General features: G+C 38.8%; 1 protein-coding gene across 1 annotated transcript in view; it reads left to right on the top strand.

Annotated features, from left to right (window-relative positions):
- Positions 1 to 18,435, top strand: part of cdh23 (cadherin-related 23) — a 166,055-nt gene extending 147,620 nt beyond the window's left edge. Inside the window, exons 44-54 of the mRNA XM_030155673.1 lie at positions 253 to 516; positions 608 to 769; positions 4,386 to 4,642; positions 4,730 to 4,827; positions 7,906 to 8,026; positions 8,106 to 8,185; positions 9,598 to 9,638; positions 9,780 to 9,840; positions 11,109 to 11,238; positions 12,532 to 12,651; positions 18,097 to 18,435. Coding sequence (XP_030011533.1) covers positions 253 to 516; positions 608 to 769; positions 4,386 to 4,642; positions 4,730 to 4,827; positions 7,906 to 8,026; positions 8,106 to 8,185; positions 9,598 to 9,638; positions 9,780 to 9,840; positions 11,109 to 11,238; positions 12,532 to 12,651; positions 18,097 to 18,435 — 1,673 coding nt within the window. The remainder of the gene's footprint in view (positions 1 to 252; positions 517 to 607; positions 770 to 4,385; positions 4,643 to 4,729; positions 4,828 to 7,905; positions 8,027 to 8,105; positions 8,186 to 9,597; positions 9,639 to 9,779; positions 9,841 to 11,108; positions 11,239 to 12,531; positions 12,652 to 18,096) is intronic.
- Positions 18,436 to 19,038: the final 603 nt, after the last annotated feature.

Raw genomic sequence — 19,038 nt, 5'->3', positions numbered from 1 at the left:
GGACACTGACAAACAGGGACATAATTTTATGGTCAAACAAAGTTGTGAAAACCTGCAGAGGATGAAGTGTTTTCTCTGTTATGATCCGTGTGGTTTATATTCTGTCGTACCGACCATTGTTTGGTCAAATTAAAGACCTTTTACTTCAGAAACATCGGACTGAGAAGATCATTTGTCTCCATTACTGTATAAAAGTGATTCACCAACTGCTTTAGAAGTTCAACCATAAACATGTCTGGTCTCTTCCTGCAGGGAGAAACAGTGACGGAAACTTTGTCCTGAGTCTAGACGGAGAGCTGAAGCTGAACAAGGACCTGGACCGGGAGGAGACCCCGGTCTACTCCATCATCGTCAAAGCCTCCAGCAACAGGAGCTGGACTCCTCCCAGAGGTCAAAGGGCAGCGCGGAACAGGAACCTGGACCCGGCCCGCGACCCCAGCCTGCTGGAAGTCCGCATCGTCCTGGAGGACATCAACGACCAGACGCCTCGGTTCACCAAGCCGGAGTACACGGCAGGTACGGGAGCGTCTCCACGTGGACCACGTTGATGTGTGACGGTCTGGAGTGGCTCCACCTCAACACCCTCATGTCTGTTCGCTCATTTCAGGAGTCGCGACTAATGCTAAAGTGGGTTCGGAGCTGATCAAAGTACTGGCCATAGACAACGACATCGGCAACAACAGCTTAGTCAACTACCACATCGTCACGACGCACTACTTCCAGACGGAGACCAACGGCAGTGACATCGTAGGCAACATCTTCACTATCGGTGAGACAAACTCAGAGATCGAGCAGAATTCGAGCCACATGAAGTGTTTATTCATACACAAAGTAAACACTGAGTTGACTTCTGCAGAAACAACTGACTTTGTGCTCTGGTAGACCGCTTTTATTTGACCAAAAATAGGTTGGGTTTTAGCTATAGACCACACCCCTTTGTTCCCTTTTTATCATATTTTGAACATTAATCTAATCCACAGGTGCCAAACTCCGGTCCTCAAGGGCCGGTGTCCTGCATGTTTTAGATATTTCCCTCTTCCAGCCACATCTGGTTCAATTAATGATCAGCTCATCATCATGCTCTGCAGAAGCCTGATAACAATGTAATGGTTTCCAGGTGTGCTGGAAGAGGGAAATATCTAAAACATGCAGGATCTGAGTTTGACACCCCTGATCTAATCCCATCGTCTCCCATAGGGTACGTTTTCACTGGTGTCTGTCTGGACTGGGCAACATGCAACTATTTCCCACTATTAGTTTATCATATATAAATATGTAACTTTTTCCTAGAATATGTTAACTATTTCCCAGAATGTCCAAAATTTCCACTCCCATGTACTTTTTTGTCCACCACGTTTTGAAAACTTTCCATGGATGCGCGTATCTTTTTGTGGTGGTTCTCCCAGGGAAAAAAGTCAGCTATACTGGTACAAGCTTCACATTACACTACGAATGACTTCTGGCATGCAATTTTTTTTTGTTACTGATTTATTTCAAATATGGAAATGATACAAGCTTCCTGATTGCTACCAAGTGACTTCTTTACACAACATAATATAGAAATGAAAATTCAAGGAAGCATAAAATAATGATACATGCAAAAAGAAAAAGTCATATTCGAAAAGGAGTGAGAAGAAGCAGAGCTTATCAGCTCTCACCCCTTTGTCTAAACCAACAATATGTACATATACACATACATACACACTAGGGATGTCTGATATTGGCTTTTTTGCCAAAAACCAATATGCCGATATTGTCCAACGCTTAATTTCCGATTCCGATATTTACCGATACCGCTGCCGATATATGTGGGATATTAAACTAATTTTAGGTAACATCACATATCTCCTGTCATGGAATTAACACATCATGCCTAATTTTATTGTGATGCCCCATTGGATGCATTCTCAAATGCAACAAGGCTTTTAAACTGTAAACTCCGTCTGTGCACAGAACACATACTTCAGCTGAACTCTTTCCCTCCAGAGCATTTTCCAGTGAGATGGTAGCCAGCGCCAGCCTTTCTGGTCATTTTCACTAATCTTTGGAGGCTGACTGAAAATGTTGTGTTAGGAGTATGTGAACACTGAATACATCAAATGAAAGAACAGAACTTCAACTTTTAAACACAAGAAACAATTTGATTCTATCTTTATTTGTTCGTGAGATATGAACATTTGAATATTGGTCATTTTCAGGAAAAAACAATTTTGAGCAAAAAACTGAGAAAATTGCATTTTTTTTACAAAGATATTGATTTTCAAGATAAAATTGATTTCCTATTTACATTTTTGACTCTTTCTCATTTACCAACAGTAACACTGTATTCCAAATCACAAAATAAAATAATAATAACAACAATAATTAAAGCTGCAAGCAGCATTGGGCGGGACCTCGCACTGGGCGATCCGCCTCCCATGTGTTCCGCCTCCCATGCGTTCCACCTTCTGTGCATTCTGCCTCACGTGTTCCGCCTCTCATGCGTTCTGCCTCCCATACATTCTGCCTCCCATGTGTCTGCTTCCCATTCATTCCGCCTCTCGTACGTTCCGCCTCCCGTACGTTCCGCCTCCCGTACGTTCCGCTTCCCGTGAGTTTCGTCTCCCATGCGTTCCGCCTCCCGTACATTCCGTCTCCCATACGTTCCATCTCCTGTACGGTCGGGAAAATAATAATAATAATAATAATAAAAAACGAACGAAAAACAATAGGGGCCTTGCCTTCTGGCAAGTCCACTCACTGTGTGAGTGGACTTGCCCTCTCGGCTCAGTCCCTAATAATAACAAACAGCTCTAAGATATCCCATCATTCCACAAAATATTAGAGGAATCTACACCAAACTTTAGACCAAACATCTTCTAAAGCACCAGGTTCCTTCTAAACTTATCACATTTACATACATCAGTTATAAGTCTAACACATAGTAGTTTAGTTTTTTGATATAAACACTTCAATATTCCTCATTTTCAAGAAAAAAAGAAACAAATGCACTAAATACTGTAGATTTCTGGCCTTTCCTTGGCTGCACCAGGTCCTCCTGTTGGACCACCTGCTGTGTTTGATCTGGAAATAATTATATGGACATCTAGTTATTTATCTATGTATGAATTTATGTATTTATTTATTTCCTACTAAAGCCAAATCCAACAGTGTCTTCCCTGTGTCCTGCTGACATTCTACAGCTGAATCTGTTCTGTGTCCTCAGTCTGAATCTGAACTCACTCTAACAGATGAACACTAGCTGTCCTTTGTCTGTCCCATGTCTGTGTGTCTGTCTTCTCCTTGAATGTCCTCTAGAAATGTCTCTTTTCTCTTCCTCCTGTCTGTCATTTTCTCCGTGTCCTTCCTCTTCCTCATCTCCGTATCGGACCTGAGCCGCTCCGTGTTTCCTGTGTTCCGTGTCCGTCTCCCTCACCTTCTGTTTCTCCGTCCCTGTCTCTAAATGGTTCTTCTGTAGCTCCATCATATACTGAACTGTCAGACTCTCTCCATAATCATCTTTAAGGCTTTTGAAACTGCGCGGTTCCTGCACAGTCTGCATTTCCTCATTCAGTGAGTGCCGCTGGATGCGTTGCCATGGGATACGGAGACTCCAGTGTGAAAACGTTAAACCCGGTCCGTCATTTTTCCGAAAAAGCTGCTTAATTGTTTGTTTTTTGGACTAAGGAAAGTAATTCACACGATCCGCAACAGCTTCAACTACAGTATAACAGTGAAAACACGGAGTGACGGAAAATCTCGTCATTGACGAAGAAAGAGTTAAGTTGTGGAAAAAAATGTCATATTTATTTATTTTCTCTCCCTCCCTCCATGAGTCTGTTACAGTGTGGCAACTCTACTGTACAATTCTGAAAACTGCACATTTCTTTCAGCTACAAACAATGCTTCATTTACGCGTTGGTAAATGCCAGTGAAATCAAAGCATTATTTTATCGGTTTTAATGATAGGCAAAAAACCGATACCGATATTCACAGATATTACATTTTTATGCCGATATTATCGGACATCCCTAATACACACATATACATACATACATATATACACCCATATATGTGCACATTTATATATACACACACACGTACATACACATGCGTACATATACACATCTACATATACCATCATATACATATATATACATACACATACACCTACATACACATATATGCAGATACGCACATATACATACCCATGCACATACACTTACATATACATGTACAAATTCATATATACACTGTTACATACGTACATTCACATAGGCTTCTCTGCCTCTAATCCCTTCACCATATCAATGAGTACAGGTTAAATCCTTTTGAATACAAATTGAACATTTTTGATTCAAATACTGGTTTCTGACGCCACTCTCATGTCCCCATCTCGTCTCCAGGACTGACTGACGGTATCATCCGTACCTACGACCTCTTCACCGCCTACAGACCAGGCTACTTCCAGCTGGAGATCTTAGCCTGTGACCTCTCTGGCCGATGTACGACGGCGAACGTCAACATCTACATCCTCCGCGACGACCAGAGGGTCAAAATAGTCTTCAACGAGATCCCAGACGTCGTCCGTGAAAACCAGGAGGACTTCCTAAACCTCCTGTCCAACATCACCGGAGCCATCGTCAACCTGGACGACATCCAGGTCCGACTGGTTCTGGGTTCATTTGGTGCTGATGTTTTTAGTGTGTGTTATATCTGACGTGTGTGTGTGTGTGTGTTTTTTCTGCAGTTCCATGTGGACAAGAAGGACAGAGTGAATTATGGACAGACAGACATGTTGATCCATGTCGTCAACAATGACACCAACACCATCCTCGATGTTGAAAGGTCACACACACACACACACGCTGATTATAGTGATGCTGAAGGTAGTTGATGGATGGATGAATGGATGGATGGATGGGGTCATCTGCAGACTCATGTGATCAAAACTTAACTTAATATTGTGGAAAACTTCAAAGTAGTTGCCATGGCGATTCTGTGAAATTTAATGTATTTAAAGCAGTTAAATGCACTTGATGTATTTTACGATGACACTGGAGGAAAGAACCTGTACATAATCACATTAATATATTCATACTACACATAGTGAATACTAAGTCTAAAAACAGAGCAGGAAAAAATCTGGACAATTAAACAGTAAAAGGTTCAACAGTAAACTGTAATACTGTGTAAAAGTGGATATTTTCAGTGGAAACAGGGGCATGAATAACAGTAAAGTGCATTTTGGTTTAAACATGAGGCAGAGGTGAGTCTATTGTCCAGTTAAATATGTAAATATGTGGTTTCATTTAACTTCTTTGTTGAGTTTTTAAATAAATCCCACTCTTCTTGGTCGGCACTGAGCTTAGAAAAGCGATAAAATAGTGGCGTGAATAGAAGTGTGCGTGAGGAAGTGTCATGGTATGAAAATAACCATGCACTTACAACAGAAAATATCCCATAATAAGCCTGGTCTCAGATACAGATGGAAATACTGGCCCTCACTCTGGCTACGTTTATTCTGGTGCCAGACGATAATTTAGCCTCATTTTGGATCAGATTTACAAAAATTAAATATCATTAAGGACAAAAGTTTAGAAAAAACACAGAGAACGTCCAGGAAAGTTTCTGAATGCAGCTGCAGTTATTACATCTGGAAATAGTAGCTTTAGTTACCCTTACATACAATTACATATACTCTTTTTCTTTTATTCTTTGTTTATATTTTTGTTGTACTTTGTATGTTATCGTTTTATTCCTATTGTCTTTTTTAAGCTAACGAGAGATTCATTTTATATAAGCCCCGCTGGGTTTTCTGATCTCACCTGCACAATTTGTTTCTTTGTTTGTCCAGATCAGCGTTCTAATAGTTTTGGATTTTTCATTATAGTTTAGTTTTATTTAGCTTTGAATTTTTTTTTTCTCTAATTCAGTTAGTTTTATTTGTTTTTAGAGCAGGTTTGCTAGTTTTTATTAGTTTTCTTTTTTTTTCTAAATGCCTAGTTTTAGTTTAGTTTGGTTTAATTTTAGTTTAGTCGTCTCTTTTCTCTTCTTCTCTGTCGTCGTATTCAAATCAATCCCAGACAGGACTCTGCTGCTTTAGTCTCCATGTTTCCAGGTAGAGTGGGGACCAGAAGACGACTGGAAACCACAAGTGAACACAAGTGACGGACCAAAAAGTGTCGTATGGTGCCGCTACCTAAAATTGCTAGAACAAAATAAATCGCTTTCATATCAATCCGACATTGACAAAGACGAAAACGAAGGGAATTTTATCCATGATTTTTATCCTTTTTAATTAGTTATCATTTTTTTCTTTTAATTATAGTTTTTATTTATTCCAGTTAACGAAAATGTTTTTTCAATTCTAGTTTTCGTCATTTCATTAGTTTTCGTTAATGATAATAACTGTGGTTCTGCACATTTTTCGTTTCAATCATGTCAGCCAGTAAAATAGTAACATAATAATCTATAAATGATGTCAAAAATGGTCCAAAATTTCAGAAACGTGAACCGAAATAAACAAATAACAAAACAAAACAAAAATAATATGAACAACATGCTCAAAAATGAACAAATATTACAGAAACAACAAAACAAAGTTAGAATTGAAATAAATTAAAACTATAATCAAATATTTCACATAAAAGCATATCTTTACATAGGTGTTTTCTCACCTCCCCCCACCCCCAGTCCTCCCAGTTTCTGCATCCGGTTCAGGTGGGGGTCATCCTCACCCTTACCTGTAATGCTAATTCAGTCTGTGAATTAGAATTCACAGATTTGGCCAGTTTTTTACGTTTTGAAAAAGGACAAAAAAATGATGCAGATATGGTCAGAAATCTAACCCCCCCACCTCATTTTCATACTTTTATTCACGTTTGTTTGCTCCCAGTTCAAACCATCATATCTCCTATTGTAATTGCTCTATCAACATCAAATAAAAAGTGGGAGATTGTTCCAAGTCCACACTTTTGAATGCATTTGTCCTCAGTGGTCTGCGTGACCCACTTCCAATGCAACGACGTGTTGATTCATGTCGGGTGATTCAGTCACAGGGCCGTGACCGTGGACCCCTAAGGGTTAACAGTGAAATGGAAATAACCTGAAATGAAAGTGCAATTTCACTTTGTTTTGTTGTTTCTGTAATATTTGTTCATTTTTGAGCATGTTGTTCATATTATTTTTGTTTTGTTTATTTCTGTTCATGTTTCTAAAATTTTGGACCATTTTGACATCATTTATAGTTTATTATGTTACTATTTTACTGGCCGACATGACTGAAATGAAAAATGTGAAGAACCAAGGTTATTATCGTTAATGAAAACAAACGAAATGACGAAAACTAGAATTGGAAAAAATATTTTCGTTAACTGAAATAAATAAAAACTAAAATTAAAAGAAAAAAATAACTAACTGAAACTGTATTGTGTGTTTACAAAACTAACTAAAAGGGATAAAAACTATGAATAAAATTCCCTTCGTTTTCATCTTTGTCAATGTTGGATTGATATGAAAGCGATTTATTTTGATCTAGCAATTTTAGGTAGCGGCACCATACGACACTTTTTGCTCCGTCACTTGTGTTCACTTGTGGTTTCCAGTCGTCTTCTGGTCCCCACTCTACCTGGAAACATGGAGACTAAAGTTGGGAGAAAGCAGCAGAGTCCTGTCTGGGATTTATTTGAATACGACCACAGAGAAGAAGAGAAAAGAGACGATAAAACTAAGCATTTAGAAAAAAATGAAAACTAATAAAAACTAGCAAACCTGCTTTAAAAACAAATTAAAATGAACTGAATTAGAGAAAACAGTCAAAACTAAATAAAACTAAACTAGAATGAAAAATCCAAAACTATTAGAACCTTGTGAAAAACTGGACCAAATCTGAAATCCGTTCTTGCGTGTGTTCGTGTTCTCCAGAGTCATCCAGATGATCGACGAGAACAAAGAGCAGCTGAGGAACCTGTTCCGGAAGCACAACGTGGTGGACGTCCAACCCGCCGTCTCCGGGAAACTGCCCGACGACATGTCCACGCTGCAGGTGTGAGCGTCCGCACATGTAAACGTTGAACGGCGGCGGAGGGCGTTGGATGTTAACTGTGTGTTTGTTTGATTCACAGCTGGTCATCATCATCCTGGCTGTGCTGCTGTGTTTGGCAGGAATTCTGTTTGTCACCATGAACTGGCATTACCGACGCGAGTAAGAACCCCTGAACGCCTCAGCAATAACACACAGAAATACACCATGTGGACAAAAGTATGTGGACACGTTGAGTTCAGGTGTTTGTTTTCTAACAGGGGTCTGGGATACAAACCATAATGACTAATGTCAGAATGGAGTTTTATATTATGGGATAGATATTGCATTGGTAAGTTTGGGTTAAATTGTTATCTTTGTTTCTAAAATGACTCAGATGGTTTTACTTCATTTCTCTTAACATTGATTTCTTTTTTTTTTTAATCCATGACTCTGATTTTAAATGTTCTTCCTCTAAATTTCTATTATATTTTTCCTGCTCTGACTGTAAATAATAATTTTCTACCACATCTAACCATCTACTTTCTTCACATCTCACTGAGGAAGAAAAATCTCCCATTAAACTTTAAGGAAACATTGATGTTTTTATCTCAGATCCTCATGAACAGGACATTTTACAGCTGTAGACATGTGTCCCAATATTTATGTCCATATAGTTTATAAACAACAATTAATGAGTCATTTCTGTGTTTAGTTTCATCTTGATAAGATCATTCTAAATCTATTATCATCCATAAATTTTATTTTTCTTTAGTAGATCAGCAATTAATCAGTGTTTCAGTTATGGTTCATGAGTTCATTTCAGTTATTTGTAAGAACAAACACCGTATGTGTTCATTTTTCTTCACAGTTTGTTTTGTTAAAGTGAATCTCTTTGGGTTTTGGACTAAATGATGCTTCACAGATACAATAATTTGTATTAGTAGACTATAAAATAATCAAAATAACTCTAAACAGGACATAATAGAATGAAATATACCATTAAACTTTATGGAAATATTGATGTTTTATCTTAGATCTTCATGAACAGGACATCTTACAGATGTAGATATGACGTGTCCCAATATTTATGTCCAGATAGTTTATAAACATCAATATTTCCTTAACGTTTAATGGGAGATTTTTCTTCCTCAGTGAGATGTGAAGAAAGTTGATGGTTAGATGTGGTGGAAAATAATTATTTATAGTCAGAGCAGGAAAAATATTTTAGAAATGTAAAGGTAGAACATTTAAAATCATAGGCATTAAAATAAAAATAAAAAAATCAATGTTAAGAGAAATTAGGTAAAAATCATCTCTGAGTCGTTTTAGAAGCAAAGATAACAATTGAACCCAAACTAACCAATGCAATGATATTTATCCCATAATATAAATGTATATTCTGACATTAGTCATTATTGTTTTGTATCCCAGACCCCTGTTAGAAAACAAACACCTGAACTCAATGTGTCCACATACTTTTGTCCGCATGGCGTCGGTCTGTGCTGTCAGGAATCTGCTCGGTCATGTTTGTGTGTTCGGTTTAAAGCTTCATCATCATCACTGTGGTGTTTTTGTCTCCTCTGCTGTTTCAGACACGACAGGAAGCTGAAGGCTGTTGTTGCAGGATCGTCAGGTGAGAGGCGGTGGCGTTGGCGGCGGCGGCGGCGGGGGACGTCCCACCGCCGCACGTTAACATCAGGATGTGGTTTTGTGTTGGTACATGTGACTTTACTGTAGCAGAACACCTGACTTCACACATGTTGTCTGTATCCAGGAAACCAGGGTCTGATGGACATCCTGGACATGCCCAACACCAACAAGTACTCATTCGAAGGGTGAGACCGTGAACCTGAACTGCTTTAAACCTCAGAGAATGTGTTGGTTCTGCTTTTTCTACATTTTCTGTTTTTCAGGTTTCAACAGGTTAAATTTAACACTTGATCAGACTGTTATGAATCCAATATAAGACCCTTTTCCAGTCAAATATCAGCATGAACCGACCTTTATGGTTACACTGACATTAGAGCTGTGCATCGGCAAGAATCTGGCAATACGATACCAATCACAATACTAGGATCATGATACGATATATCACAATATATCATGATACTGTTAAAGGCAATTTTTTGTTTATTTTTTCTTAAATGATTATTTCCTTGAAGAATTGAATTACAGCTGAAATCTGCACAAATACTAAACACATTTATATTTGATCCCAACAGGATCTAATGTTTTATCACAAAATGTTCCTGTGTCCAAACTGAAATTCTGTTTTACAGACATTCCAGTTTCAGATCCTGTTCAAATGTTCAGATTCTGTTAGTTCACAGCTAACATCAGAACAGGATTTGAGTTCAATCCCAACAAAGAAACTAACATTATTTAATAAAACAGTGTTAAATAATAATAAAATATGAACAAAAAAGAAAAACTAAAATGAACCTCCACAATATCTGCATTTGAATAAATACGTAAAAATATCGATACAGTATTTTTTAATATCGATACAGTATTTTTTAATATCGATACAGTATTGCGAATGAAAGATCGCAATATATTGCAGAACTGATATTTTCTTACACCCCTAACTGAGATCTCATATAATCCAATAGAGTAAAAATAGAAGATTGTGTTTTATGAACGTGCACTGCATTCACACAGAAACCAGTCAAAGTCACTAACTCGTCAGTGTGAGATCTGTGTTAATTATGACAAATACATGATGTGAAAAATCAACTGACGACAACAAACCAACACTGTAGACTGGATACAATCGATAACTATTTGTAGTTCTAGGTGGATTTATTTTCTACCTGATGAATCCACTTTGACAGATAAATGATAAACTAATGTAAAATGAAACATAATAGAAAACTGTTTATATAAAAACATGATAAAAGTGTTGAGGCTCCAAACAGAAGAAAAAAGAGAAGCAAATGTGAAAGAACTTTTAATGGATTCTGTTCTTCTGTTATTTTCTGTTCTATTCTATTCTATTTGTAGGTTTTCATATTAAACCCACTCCATCTGAATTGTCACAGCTGACCTTATTTCATTGGTTGTTGCTGTCATGTGATGTGTTGTGTTTGTGGTTCCGGTCCAGGGCGAACCCGGTCTGGTTGGACCCGTTCTGTCGGAACCTGGAGCTGGCGGTCCAGGCCGACCACGAGGACGACCTGCCCGAGAACCTGAGTGAGATCACGGACCTGTGGAACAGCCCAGCTCGAACCCACGTCAGTACCGACCCGGACCCCAACACATTCTGTAAAGGCCCTGGGACTACAGCAGGGGGGTCAAACAGAAGGCCCACGGCCCAAACCGGCCCACCACAGGGTGCAGTTCGGCCCACAGGATGAATTTAATAAGTTGAGGGTGTTCAGGTTTCACATTCAGACTAATGGGATCAGCTGCCTTTATACATCTGTGCCACATTTGAAGGAAACGGAAACAAACTGATGTATTATAAATTTCACCCATTATAAGTGGGAAGGAAAAAAGATTTTAAAAATTCATAAAAAATTTGAACTTTGACCTACTTTTCCCAAAATGTAACCACATGTGTTCTGGGTCACTGGCAATCTATACACCTGATTTGGTATCAATTCAACCAATAGTTTTGCTGTTGCAGACATTTTAAATTTTGCCCATTATAAGTAAACTAGTGGCATTGTACCCATGGTGCCATTGTACAATAGTGCCCTCCCGTGGTCCAACAGCGGCATTGCAGCCGTACACCCTCTTGTGCTGCAACATCAGGACACACGTCGGACAAACACGCACTGGACACAGAAACGTCCATTATAGTAGGATGGAGAAAAAAAAAAAACAATTGAAAAATTCATAAGGAATTTGAACTTTGACCTACTGTTCCCAAAATGTAACCACATCTATTGTGGGTCACTGGTGACATATAAATCCCATCTGGTATGAATTCAACTAAGAGTTTTGCTGCTACAGACATTTGAAATTTTGCCCATTATAAGTAAATCAAGAAAAAAAAGATTTTAAAAATTTAAAAAAAATTTGAGCTTTGACCTACTTTTCCCAAGATCTAAACACATCTGTTGTGGGTCACTGGCAATCTGTAAACTAAATCTGATATGAATTCAATCAATAGTTTTGCAGCTGGACCATTAACAAATAAACAAACCAAAAACAATACCCCTGGTCTCCCCTTCTGCGGGCGGGGTAACAATAAACCAATACCAAAACACCAAAATATATACATAAATATACAAAATACTATACATATATATATATATATATATATATATATATATATATATATATATATATACACACACACACACACACAAAATACTAGAATAAAAATAACACTACACTCAAACATCTCACATGAGAGAAAAGATGAGTTTAAAGAAGGGATTTAAAAACAGACAGAGGAGGTCTGTGTGATGGAGAGGCAGATCGGAGCCACGGTGACCTTTGACCCCTTACTTAGTTTTAGGTACAAATGCACAATGATGAGTTCTAATCCTGGAATCGTGTTTGTTTGGTTCTCGTAGGGAACGTTCGGTCGAGAACCTCAGGCCAAACTGGAGGACGACCGGTACCTGAGAGCAGCCATCCAGGAGTACGACAACATCGCCAAGCTGGGTCAGATCATGAGGGAGGGGCCTATCAAGGTGAGAGAGCCCAAGTAGATCAGCCGTCATCCAAAATCCACCCTTACCCAAAATGCATTGGTGCACACGTCTCCCTCGAAAAAGAGATTTCATCTCAAGGGACATTCTGGTTAAATAAAGGTTAAATAAAAATAAAAAAACACAGTCCTAGAAGAGGACGTTCAGAAAAACAGAACTGAAGGATGAAAAAAGCATAATGGGATTAGAAATAATGTGTTTAGTCTGAAAAACAGACGAAAAAGAATAAAACAGATCGAAGTAAAAAAAACACAAAAACATGGAATATGACAGAAGTGAGCCTCCTTCAGCACGCTCCACTCAGTGTACCAAAACATTTGTGGATTTTGGCCGAACATGTGATTTTTTTATAGATGTTGTGAACTCATCTGAATCCAGTCGATTCAACAGAAAATGTGTTTCACTCTGTATTTATTTTCCAGCCCTGATTCATGGTTTTTACACAGAAAATACCTATTCAAATCTAGTTCAGACTTTGGTTTAATTGTGTGAAAAACTGTTTGATTTTGGCCCCAGGTGTCAAACATGTGGTCCATGGGCCAACCCCCCCCTCCCCCCCAAAGGGTCCAGTTCAGCCCATGGAATGAATTTATGAAATGGAAAAATGACACTGAATATATTAATGGTTTATTACTGGTGTTAAAATCATTTTAGTTCCAGTTCCACATTCACACCAATATGATCAAAAAAGGATTGAACCAGGAACAAACAATCAGAATAACAGAGAAATAATGACAAACACAAATGTTTGTCTTTGTTTTAATGTCAAAAAGTACATGAAAATGTTCACATTTACTAACGTTCCTTTTACAAAAACTGATGAGAATATTTGAACAAGTAAGAGAATCTGTTTTTCAACATCAGATGATCTCACTTTATCTCTTATAAGATACTGAGAAAATATTTATCGTTGTCATTTATCCTTTTTATCTCACATTTGACTAAAGAAAATCCTGATGAGTTGACAGATCAGTCACATTAAGGAAAGGAAAGGAAAGGAAAGGAAAGGAAAGGAAAGGAAAGGAAAGGAGATAAGGAAAGGTAAGAGAAGATCAGTTAAATCCCACCGAAGGTAAATTCCACAATTTACAGCAACAAACTATAAGTAAAGAAAATACAGTTTGAAAAAACTACAAACGAGTGAAAAAAAATTATGATTAAAAAAGAAAGTTAGTCTTTCTATAAATATTTATCTAAATCTGGAACTAGAATGAAATATTATTGACATATTTCCATAGTGAACAAATATTCTGAACCTGAAAAGTCCAAACAGAAGTCCATGTAGTTTTACTGACCTTCTGCCTGGTGTGAATGTTGTGTTTGTGGATCTGCTGGGATCTGTTCGTTTATTATGAACAGTAATAATTAATAATTATGTCAACGATCGACTGAGTAGGATTTAAACTGTTGTTATTTTAAAGACATTTACATTATTCACATGATTCAGATTTTTAAGGAAACTTTGTTGATGTGAACATTAACCTGATGCAGTCTGACTGTTGTCACTGTTCTTATCGTCCTGGTCCGGTCCGGTCTGAGTGTTGAACCGGACCAGGTGGTTCTGACCCGGTCCGGTCCGGTCTGAGTGTTGAACCGGACCGGGTGGTTGTGACCCGGTCCGGTCCGGTGTAGTGGTTCTGCTGTTTGACGGTGCTGCTGTTCCGTCAGGGTTCCCTGCTGAAGGTGGTTCTGGACGACTACCTGAGGCTCAAAAAGCTCTTTGCAGCTCGACTGGTGACGGTGTCGACGAGTCAGGGAGACCAGTCATCAGAGACCGAGGTGGGCTCCGTCCAACGGCGCCTCCTGCTGCTCACAGTGGGAGCTGACCGCTGACCTTTGACCTCCTGCTCTGATGTGGCGTCTTCTCTCACTTCTCGTGTGGAATCGTTCAGCTGGGACTGGAGTTTACACAACAGAACAGAACCGAATAGAACAGAACCAAACACAATAGAACAGAACCGAATAGAACAGAACCAAACACAATAGAACAGAACCAAACACAACAGAACTGAACCGAATAGAACAGAACCAAACACAATAGAACAGAACCGAATAGAACAGAACCAAACACAATAGAACAGAACCAAACACAACAGAACTGAACCGAATAGAACAGAACCAAACACAATAGAACAGAACCGAATAGAACAGAATCAAACACAATAGAACAGAACCAAACACAACAGAACTGAACCGAATAGAACAGAACCAAACACAATAGAACAGAACCAAACACAACAGAACTGAACCGAATAGAACAGAACCAAACACAATAGAACAGAACCGAATAGAACAGAACCAAACACAATAGAACAGAACCAAACACAACAGAACTGAACCGAATAGAACAGAACCAAACACAATAGAACAGAACCGAATAGAACAGAACCAAACACAATAGAACAGAACCAAACACAACAGAACTGAACCGAATAGAACAGAACCAAACACAATAGAACAGAACCAAACACAACAGAACTGAACCGAATAGAACAGAACCAAACACAATAGAACAGAACCGAATAGAACAGAACCAAACACAATAGAACAGAACCGAATAGAACAGAACCAAACACAATAGAACAGAACCAAACACAACAGAACTGAACCGAATAGAACAGAACCAAACACAATAGAACAGAACCAAACACAACAGAACCAACAGAACACAATAGAACCAAATAGAACAGAACCAAACAGGACAGAGCATTGCAGACTCTATAATCTATTTGTTTATCTGTTTGTTTATTTAGCAGGGCCGGTCCACATAAATGAACATTTCTGTAAATGTGCCAGTATTTGCAAAAAAGCTGGTTTTCAGCTGTCGTCCCGGGGTTAGAAGTACCAGCATGCATTGAATTAGGGATGGGGGCGCAGGGGGTAGGGTTTTTTTTTTTTTGGGGGGGGGGGGGTTCTCTATTTTTCTTTCCCTCTTTCTGTTTGTGTTTCTTAATGTTCTAAATTTAAAAAATAATAAAGATATCTGGAAAAAAATTAATAAAATTAGAAACATTTTAAAAGTTGAGGCTCCGCCCACACATTCCATAGCATTAGTTCACATATACAGTATACACAGATAAACGAAGCATCTTCCACCAATTAAACGCAATTCAGTTTTATTTGTACAGCCCTTCTATCACAACCAGGTCACCTCACAGGGCTTTACAGACTGTTTTTTTTTTCTTTTAGTTTATTTCGAATATGCAACAACACAAAGTAATTTTACCTAAACCTTAGAAATAAAACAGGTTGTAAGAAGTCATGGAAGAAAACAAAACAAAACTCACACATATACATGACTTCATTTGCACATTTGAAAAGCAGTGGGAGGAAGTAGAACTGAATAATAAAAAAATAATAATAATTAGTTGAATATGAAAATAAACAGCAGTCAAACAGTGGATGAAGGAAAAGGACCCAACTGCCTTTAATAATAATAATACATTTAATAATATATTTTATTTATAGGCGCCTTTCAGGACACTCAAGGTCATCGTACAAAGTTGTTAAGAATAAATAAAACACAATTAAAATGACACACATATATATATACATATATAAAACACATAGGTCCATAAAATGGCAGCAGATAAAACTGAGATGATGGAACTTTAACTGTAAACCTGTTCTGATGTGGAAGCTCCATCCATGAAGATGACCTTTGACCTTTGATCTCACTTCCCTTCCAACTCTGAGTCCGTTTACGTCCACGCTAACGCTCCCATCATTATACGATTTCTGGAGTTTCAGATTATTGATCAAACAGGATAATCTGATCTGTTTAATCAGGTAACAGCAGTAATCTGATTATAAGAAATCAGATTACCACACCTGGATTTGTCCTGATGTCTTCATGCATATGTACGAGTTCATCTGATTTATCGTTAACCTCACTCACATGTGGACAAAAGTATGTGGACACGTTGAGTTCAGGTGTTTGTTTTCTAACAGGGGTCTGAGATTCAAAATAATACCTAATGTCAGAATAGAGTTTTATATTATGGGATAGATGTTTCATTTGTTAGTTTGGTTTAAATTATCTTTGTTTTTAAAATGACTCAAAGATGGATTTGACTTAAATTCTGTCAACAGTGATTTTGTTTTTATTCATTAATATTATTTTAAATGTTCTTCCTCTAAATTTCTATAATATTTTTCCTGCTCTGACTGTAAATAATAATTTTCTTCCACATCTAACGTCTACTTTCTTTACATCTCGCTGAAAAATCAGAAAAATCTACCATTAAACTTTAAGGAAATGTTGATGTTTCTAAACTATATGGACATAAATATTGGGACACATCATGTCTACAGCTGTAAGATGTTCTGTTCATGAGGATGTGAAATAAAAACATCAATATTTCCTTAAAGTTTAATGGTACATTTCATTCTATTATGTCCTGTTTAGAGTTATTTTTATTAATAATACAAATTATTGTATCTGTGAAGCATCATTTAGTCCAAAACCCAAAGAGATTCACTTTAACACAACAAACAGTGAAGAAAAATGAACACATACGGTGTTTGTTCTTACAAATAACTGAAATGAACCCATGAACCAAAACTGAAACACTGATTAACTGCTGATCTACTGAAGAAAAATGATCTTATCAAGATGAAACTGATCTGAAGTTCAACATAGAAATGACTCATTAATTAATGTTTCTAAACTATATGGACATAAATATTGGGACACATCATCTGACTGTAAATAATAGTTTTCTTCCACATCTAACCGTCTCCTTTCATCACATTTGGCTGAAAAATCAGAAAAATGTACCATTAAACTTTAAGGAAATATTGATATTTATAAACTATATGGACATAAATATTGGGACACATCATGTCTACAGCTGTAAGATGTCCTGTTTATGCTGCTTTAAGATAAAAACATCAATATTAATAATCAACATGATATCTATCCCATAATATAAAACTCTATTCTGACATTAGTCATTACTGTTTTGTATCTCAGACCTGTTAGAAAACAAACACCTGAATTCAACATGTCCACATACTTTTGACCATTTGTGTATGTGTTAGGTGATTATGCTACGAGGCTAACGATGTTTACTTCTGCTCATGTTTAAAACCAATTAAAATCGTAGAAAATATTACGTATTCAAACATGAGCTGAAGACAATAAGTTTGATTACGTCACTAACGTACGTACGAACTCCCAAAGAAATCCAATAATGAACTGGAGCATCGAAACCCGGGTTTTCGATTATCACATTTCTTAAGTGTGTCAGATCGGATTATTCTAATTATCGGATTAAACAGCTGTCGGACTTTTCTTCTGAACAGACTCAGTGTTTTTTTTGTGTGAACTCTTTCCTTCCAGTTCTTCCTTAAAACAGATTCCACCTGTTTTTCGTCGTCTTCGTCACTGACCCGTTTCCCATCATCCCCCTCTCCCTCCAACAGCTGATCCAGAGCGACCTGGACGACGATGACGACGAGCGCCTGGGCGGCGGCCACGGCGGCCCTTTACGCTTCAAGCACAAACTGCCGGTGGAGCTGAAAGGCCCCGAAGGCGTCCACGTGGTCCACGGCAGCACGGGAACCCTGCTGACCTCTGACCTCAACAGCCTGCCCGAGGACGACCAGCGGGCCCTGGCGCGTTCTCTGGAGGCGCTGAACGCAGACGGGGGGCTTTACTCCGAACGCAACGCCCGCACGGAGTCGGCCAAGTCTACGCCCCTGCACCGCCACAAGGACGGGGACGCGCTGTCGGAGAGTCCGCTGGAGATCACGGAGCTATGACTAGCCGAGGCCTCGCTGGTCTGAGCGCCCGCCCACCCACCCGTGTGTGACCTCGGGACTCCAGTCCGACGCCCTGGCGAGGTGGGCGGGGTCTGGAGGAAGGGGAGGAGTGTGTGTAGTCTAGGCAACGCCATCCACCGACCTCAGCGCATCAGCGAGACGCACGAAAACGCACTTTTATCGGTTCGAGGCTCGTGTGGAAGGAAGCGGATTTTAACGCAAAACAGAAGGAGGAGGAGTTTCAGATGTGGGCGGGGTTAATTACCGTACCGCTGGGAGGGGAGGGGCCTCATTCTCACCGATCCTTCTCCGAGTCATACCTGGACTGCAGACACTCGCACGAAAACCAACACACACACACCTGGAAAAAAAAAAAAAAACCCAAGCAGACGCTCAGTCGGACCAGCGAACGGCCGCAGGACACCAGTTTAACAGGCGAAGGGGGCGGGGCCATCGGACTGGGACACCTTCGCTTTTGGAACCCAAGACCAGGACGAGGAGGGAAAAAAAAAAAAAAACAGTCCCTGGTTTTGTATGAAATGACTGACAGTTCCCATCGATGTCAGGAGGAAACCCTTTGAGACGATGACGGAGCTTCAATTA

Source organism: Sphaeramia orbicularis, chromosome 15, assembly GCF_902148855.1.
Source record: "Sphaeramia orbicularis chromosome 15, fSphaOr1.1, whole genome shotgun sequence".
In the NCBI taxonomy this organism is placed as follows: domain Eukaryota; kingdom Metazoa; phylum Chordata; class Actinopteri; order Kurtiformes; family Apogonidae; genus Sphaeramia; species Sphaeramia orbicularis.
The sequence above is the reverse complement of the archived record's forward strand: the minus strand, read 5'-3'. Positions and strand labels throughout refer to the sequence as shown.